The sequence below is a fragment of the Austrofundulus limnaeus genome, unplaced genomic scaffold (genome assembly GCF_001266775.1).
Source record: "Austrofundulus limnaeus strain Quisiro unplaced genomic scaffold, Austrofundulus_limnaeus-1.0 Scaffold72, whole genome shotgun sequence".
In the NCBI taxonomy this organism is placed as follows: domain Eukaryota; kingdom Metazoa; phylum Chordata; class Actinopteri; order Cyprinodontiformes; family Rivulidae; genus Austrofundulus; species Austrofundulus limnaeus.
In genome coordinates this window covers 1,432,599-1,439,949 of record NW_013952474.1, presented here as the reverse complement: position 1 = coordinate 1,439,949, position 7,351 = coordinate 1,432,599, and the positions used below count along the sequence as shown (strand labels likewise).

At 50.7% G+C, this 7,351-nt stretch overlaps 1 protein-coding gene across 2 annotated transcripts in view; it reads left to right on the top strand.

Annotated features, from left to right (window-relative positions):
- The first annotated feature begins 575 nt into the window (after positions 1–575).
- Positions 576–7,351, top strand: part of LOC106519158 (insulin receptor substrate 2) — a 16,707-nt gene continuing 9,931 nt past the window's right edge. The window contains exons 1-2 of one of the 2 annotated variants that reach the window (XM_014010705.1): positions 576–3,412; positions 3,497–4,016. In XM_014010705.1, coding sequence (XP_013866159.1) covers positions 750–3,412; positions 3,497–4,016 — 3,183 coding nt within the window. In that variant the 5' untranslated portion in view covers positions 576–749. The remainder of the gene's footprint in view (positions 3,413–3,496; positions 4,017–7,351) is intronic. The other variant, XM_014010706.1, reaches the window with a different exon arrangement.

Genomic DNA, 7,351 nt, shown 5'->3' with positions numbered 1-7,351 from the left:
TTACATGTAGGACATTAAAGAAAATTAATTTTAGCTGGAAGATGGTGAGAGTTTTAGTGGTATGTGCAGGTTCTGTTGAGGAGGGGGGCTGGAGGAAAAAAGGAAACACAATGTTCCAGCTGGAGAGGAGGAATACCCACAGGTTTAAAAATAGGCCACAACAGCTCTTATATAACAACTGGGACGTCAGGGTTGTTTACAGTCTGGGCTGCTTTGCAAATCAATGGCTCCAGCGCTGCAGTTTATAAATCCAATCCAATTAATAATCCAAACATCCTGAACACACCTGCCAATCATTTTAAAAATACAAAAAACAAAAAAAATGTGTATTGACATGAAGCAAGCTGCTGTTTAGTTGTGAACATTTAAATAAAAGGTATTTTAGAGGTTTTCTTGCTTTCGTTTTTCCCCTTCAATGAAATTGTTTTCAGTTAAAAGCGAAGGAGGCGGGTTTTGGCTTTCCTTCAATGATTTGCTTAGCCAATAGGGAGTGTCGTTGCAGGGTGATTGACAGGCACTCCCCCTGCAGGACGCCCCGCCCCTCCCGCTGTGACTCTGTGTTTTCGAAGCAGCAGCGTCACATGTTGTTTTTCTCCTGGAGGATCAGCGCAGCTCAGACTCAGCTCTGCAGCTTGTTTTTCCTATTTATTTCAGTTTTTTGTTTTTTCTTAAAAAAATCTGTGCGTCTATTCGTTTTTATTTAGAAAAAATACCTACTGAGCTGATCTGGACTTGAAATCGAGGCAGTAATGGCGAGTCCTCCGACGTCGGGAGGACACCTGTTATCCGGCGGGACGGCGGACGTGAAGAAGAGCGGCTACCTGCGGAAGCAGAAACACGGACACCGGCGCTTCTTCGTGCTCCGGGAGCACACGGAGCGCAGCCCGGCCCGACTCGAGTACTACGAGAGCGAGAAGAAGTGGAGGAATAGGTCCGCCGCCAAGCGGGTCGTCACCCTGGACTCGTGCCTGTGCGTCAACAAGCGGGCGGACGCCAAACACAAGTACCTGATCGCCCTTTACACCAAGGACGAGTACTTCGCCGTGGCTGCGGACACCGAGCTGGAGCAGGAGAGCTGGTTCTCGGTTCTGACCGAGCTGATTGCAGAGGGGAAGGTGTTCGACAGCCCCGCCTCCACCTCCTCCTTAGTGGGCTTTGAGGACTCCAGCTATGGACACCTTACTCCTGTAAGCACTGCCTACAAGGAGGTGTGGCAGGTCACCTTGAAGTCCAAAGGTCTGGGTCAGGTCAAGAACCTCACTGGGGTCTACAGGCTGTGCTTGTCCAGCAGAATCATCAGCTTCGTTAAGCTGAACTCAGAAACGGCGGCGGTCACGTTGCAGCTCATGAACATCAGGAGGTGTGGCCACTCCGACAACTTCTTCTTCATTGAGGTGGGCAGGTCAGCGGTGACAGGTCCTGGGGAGTTCTGGATGCAGGCAGAGGACTCGGTGGTGGCGCAGAACATCCACGAAACCATCCTGGAGGCCATGAAGGCCATGAAGGAGCTGTCCGAGTTCAGGCCGAGGAGCAAGAGCCAGTCGGCCAGTACCAACCCCATCTCCGTGCCCACCAGGCGCAACCTGAACAACCTGCCCCCCAGTCAGACCGGCCTGGTGAGACGGTCCAGAACCGACAGCATGGCCGCCTCGTCCCCGGGAACTAAGTACCCGTCCTGTCGGATAAGAACATCCAGCGAGGGCGATGGAAGCATCACCCGGCCTGCGTCCATGTCCATATCTGTGAGCAAGAGTCCCAGCAGTCCCGGGTCTGGGAGTCCACTGAACAGGTGCCTCACTCTCAGTAGTGGGCGAACCTGCAGGATGCTAGAGTCCGCCTCCAACCTTCACCACGGCCGCTCTGTACCAGGGTCCAACTCTCCCCCGGCTGCCTCCAGCCCCATCAGCGCGTCACCCAGAGGAGGGACCGCAGTCTCCACTCCAGACAAAACCAGGCGGCCCTTCAGCTGCAGCGCTTCCATTTCAGGGTCACTCGGCGATGCTGGGTTCATGCTCTGCGACGATTACAGCTCCAGTCCAGGCGAGCCCCGGTTCCTCTGCTTGACTCGGAGCAACACCCCTGACTCTCTGTCCAGCACGCCGCCGTCCCGTGACGCCAGCGACCCCGGCGGATACATGATCATGGAGGGCTCCAACGGCGGCAGGTCCGGGGCCAAAGGTTCGACTTTGGAAAAGGCGTACAGGAAACGGACGCACTCCCTCACCACTCCGCGTCAACAGAAAGTGGTGGCATCATTGTCATCTGCGTCTTTGGATGACTACACACTCATGAGGATGGCCCATGGACAGAACTCCCACTCTGCTTCCCCTAAAGTCTGCTACCCCGAGGACTACGGTGACATCGAGATCGGCTCGTCCCGCAGCTCCAGCAGCAACCTCGGAGACGACGGCTACATGCCCATGACGCCCGGCGTAGCTTCCCAATCCAGCAAGATGGACAACTATGTTCCCATGAGCCCCATGTGTGTTTCTGCTCCGAAGCAGATCGTGAACCCCAGGGCCCATCCCCAGACGGCTGCCGGTGGCGGCTACAAGACCAACTCCCCCTGCAGCAGCTCTCTGGAGGACAGCGGCTACATGAGGATGTGGTGTGGCTCCAAGTCCTCCATTGAGAGCCCCGACAGGCACAGTGAATATATGAACTTGTCGCCCGGGAACCCCCCTCCTCTACAGACCCCGCCCGATTACTTCCTGGGTCCACTCACAGGTGAACCGGCATCCTTTAGACCTGCCTATCAGACTGGATCCCTCACCTTGCCTGCGAAACTTCAGGCGTCCAAGAATGAGGACAGTGGTCAGTACGTGTTGATGAGCCCCCAAAGCTCAAAGAGGTCGGAAGGGTCGGACTACTACTCGGTGATGCACCCCAGCGCAACGCAGACGTCACCTCTGAGCCCCTCTGTGCCCTCTCCACTCAGACACAACCGAGCAGAGAGCCTGGCTTACCGAGGAAGGCTGGGCCGACCCAACCGGCTGTCCTTGGACACCCTGCGGACCCTGCCCAGCATGAACGAGCACCCGCTCCCTGGAGAGCCCCGGAGCCCCGGCGAGTACATCAACATTGACTTTGGGGGAACCGGATCCTGCACCGTGTCCACAGAGAGCCAGTCTTCGTCTCTGGGCTCCAGTAGTGGCGGCGAACTGGGGAGGTTGTCTTTGACAGACTACATCAACCTGGACTTGGGCTCACACTCGCCCAAAGAGGCAGATGCTCCCGCTGAGAACCTGGACGCTCTACCAGAGTTCCCCTCATGCTCCTGCTCAGAGGAGGACGGGGTGTACCACGAGGAGCGGGAGAAAGGCCTCGGCAATGAAGTCAAAGATGACTACACTGAGATGACATTTGGGCGGGCCAGCTCGCCGCCGCACCTCGTACCCCAGAACCCAACAAGGTTTGTGCCAGAGCCTGCATTGTACATCAAATTTTAACTCACATTGATAAAAAATGTATGACGGATTTGATTTTTATTTTTCAGCAGTCAGAGCAACAGGGAGCGGCGTCTGTCCCATGAGGACCAAGGTGTCCCAGACCACATCGGGGTCTTCCTCCTTGGCGCCCCCTCATCCTCCAACCCGGACTGCTCCGCCAAGGTCATCCGGGCCAATCCTCAGGGGCGGCGGCGCCACAGCTCTGAAACCTTCTCCTCCACGGCCACGGTGACCCCGGTCTTCCCCTCGTTCGCCCGCCAGGACGCTGTGAAGAGACCCAGCTCGGTGGAGAACATCTCGTCTCGGAGCAGCGAGTGCTCCGACGAGGAGTTTGGCAGCCCTGTAAACCGCCATGGCTCCAGCGGTTATGCCGGTGGACTGAACTACATCGCCTTGAACCTGCTGGACAACAGAGACGTGGAGAAATGTGGCGACCTGATCGGGTTTAAACCTGCCAGCAGCTGCAAAGGGGGCATCAACGGATTACACAACATGCCGTACGTCTGTTTGGGCTTCAAGGAGGCCGCAACCACCGCCAAAGGTGGGTGGAGCTACTTAAAAATTCATGTAAATGTTTCTTTTAATGGTTAGTTTACCTTTTTTTTGAGCAATTTAAGGAAACTGATTCTGCACAGTAGTCCAGATGGAGGGAGGGGTGTAGAGATGAAAGTGTTTATCTCTGATTCCTGATTGGCTCTGTGGTTTTTTCAAATAAGTAGGTGTTGCCTTCAGAAGCTCAGAGCTTTTGCCGTCAGCCGCTTTTGTTGCTTTAAATAACATTTGTGATTAATCAGCGAGCGCAGGGAGCCGTGTGCAAGCACAGAGGAACGCAGGTCACACGGTGTGCTTTTTTCTTGCCGCATTCAGGAGCCTCTGCACGGCGCGAGCGTTTTATTTCCCAGTGCACTTGAATGCAGCATGGAGCTGCTGAGGAAACGTGAGCAGAGGAGTAAACAAGCTGGAGCTGCAGTGAGCTGAGGTTGATATGGAAATGAGCAGATAGGGCTTTTCTGCTTGTTTTTTTTTTGTTTTTACTTGGGTGGGGGTAGCCCTCATCCCCACCATCCTGACACCAGTAACCACATCCCAAAACAGCAGTTTCGACCGCTGTGCCAGGTTTGACCTTCTGACCCGGGGGGGATGTAGAGCGTGCTGGCAGGCACTTAGAGGTTTGGGGGAAGGAGGCTGTAAAGGGTTGAAACCCCGACGTGTGAGGCTCACTACAGTTGGTGCGTGTGCGACGTGACACAAAAGACAGCCAAAAGAGGCAACATTTGTGAATTTTAATACTTTCTCTGCACGCTAGAGAAGTGACTTTTATTACCTGCTGGTGAATCCTAACATCTAAATCTGGTTTGAGGTTTCTTCTTTAAAATGACGTCAAGAAATCCTAATTAAAACACACAAAAAAGGGAATAAAACAAATTTTCCAGGGGTCTACTCAATTAGCAGGACCTCTCATAATATGAGGATGATCCAAGTCAAGGGTGTCCAGTCATGGTCCTGTGAGGACCACTATCCTGCATGGTTTTTATCATTTTTATAACAACTCTTTTTTTCAAAAAGTAAAGGGTTTAAAAGAGATACTACTTTATAACTAAAGTAGAATCAAATTGCAGCATGTTAGCATGACAGCTTTTGTTTGGTTTGTTGCTGTTTTCTTTACTCGACAATGTAAATGTAGTCCTTCATTTTTCCGGAGAAGCCTGAGAACCGTAGGAACAAAAACAAAACAAGTGCCATTTGTTTGGCTAACCATTAGCCTAGCCTAGCCTGGCCTGATCAAAGACTTTTGCCCCTTTCTCCCTCCGAACACAGCTGATTAAACATAAATTTTTTATATTTGTTAAGAAACACAACTTTAGAGTTGAGAGGACTAACCCTGTAATCCCAAACAAATCAAAACGTATACTTCAGTTCATAGCTACGCAAGCTAAATGCTAAATGTTTGCATTAAGCTACATTTAATGTAGAATCTAATGCAAACTCTAACTCAAAACAGTTTCAACAAGTTTAAGTTCAGATTGACTGTAAAAATCTGAGTTTAACGAGTTTTTGAAACCAGTCTGTGATGCTGAGCTCTAAGCCACGCCCACTCTCCTCACATGACTTCTCGTTCAAGCTAGTAAAAGCTAAACCTTTAAGAAAAATAAATAACGAACCAAACAGCAGCAAGGTAAAATGAAGTGAATCGACTCGAATTACAAGGTGTAGTTTTATTTTTTAACTAAGGTCAGGTCTTGTTTGTTTACACACAAGGGGAGGGGCTTAGAATGTGGACTTGATCCAACTTACAGGACACAGGTCCAGTTCTGGCTTCAACATCCAGGCACATATTAGATGTTCATTGTTTGTTGTTGTGATAGTCCACACTTTTAGCTGACGTTTGGATTTCATTCTCGATGAAATCGTACCTCATCGTGAGTTTTTAATCACCACTTCCTGTTAGTTTAGAAGGTTTTAGATTTGGAACATTTCCCGTCAAAAACAATCAAAATAACAGCCATCAGATAACTGCAGGTTGAAGTCTACATTCCTGAGGAGGCTGGTTTGAACCAGAAAAGACCCGACTTTGTTGTTCTGTTTTGATGTGTTCGGCTCGTTTTAGCTCCAATCGACCAGCTAGAAAATTCCAATAAGAGCTTTTATTCTTTGATTTAGTTAGCTGTGTTGGCCCCCGTCTGTTCCGTCTTCTGTGTGAAAATATTTTTATGGAGCTAATAAAGCTCAGAACAGATGAGAGGAGAAGAAAAGTTGAGTTGATGCATGTGGACTGTTGCACGTACGCAGGCCGAGCTGTTTTTCTTCTTCCCAGTGGTGAGAAGAGGAGCCTTTTAGTGGCTTGTTTTGTTTTGCAATCTGAAGGGGGGGCGGGGCCAGCGAGTGCATGCTCGGTGGGGGCAGGATGGCACGTGCACGTTGCTGCTCTTCTGCCTCGTTAGGCTGTTCACTTAGCAGAAGTAAAACAAGCTGAGGAGGAGGGGGAGGGGCAGCTGCCACTGCTGAGGTGCATCCTGGGAACTTGAAACATTTGTTTACCGAGAGCTCAGATCCACTGATGCTGCAGCGAGGCGAAAGAGGTCAAAGAGCACAGCACCGTCAGCCTGGGGCTTAAGGTTCTTGACCCGGAACACCTTTTACTAATGAGCTAATTAGTCAGGACAACTCGCTAACCTTAACCAAACCGGGCAGGTTGTGTTTACTTTTATTTCCCGCCTAAAGTCGGCCCAGACATTTACCTGTTGCTGTTTTGTCCACGTGACTCCCAGCGGCGGCGGTGGTCATCTCTATTAGCAGCTCAGCTAGGTGGACGTAATAATGTACCAGAACCTGGATTAGCCGAGTCAGCCGTCTCCGTTTTCCACCTCCCCGTCCAGCTAATACCTTTCTACCTGACGCCGGCGACGTTTTGAGAAGCCAAGGTGCTGCAGGTCAGCCCATCTGAATACTATGCTTTCAATTTTAGCTAACAAATCAGAGACAGGCTGGACGGACTACACAAACCCTCCATGTGGTTTAGCATTTCGGGTACTATCATTTACATTGAGGGCAGGTACTGCAGTGTTTCTGCAGTATTTATATAAATATTGTAAATTAATATTAGACGTTTGGAGGCATATAAATGATAAAACTGATGCTCAAATATCCAACCAGGAAGTGTGTGAGAGGCTGGGGGGGTTAAACACCTGCTCTCCATCTTCACTCGCATTCAAACTCTCTTATTCCTCTCATTTCTCTGCTTCGTGCACCTCTCTGTGCACTGAAACGTCACTGTGCACTCACTGCCCCTTCGTTAATGATGGACCACCATCTGCTGCGTCCGGTGTGTGTGTGTGTGTGTGTGTGTGTGTGTGTGTGTGTGTGTGTGTGTGTGTGTGTGTGTGTGTGTGTGTGTGTGTGTG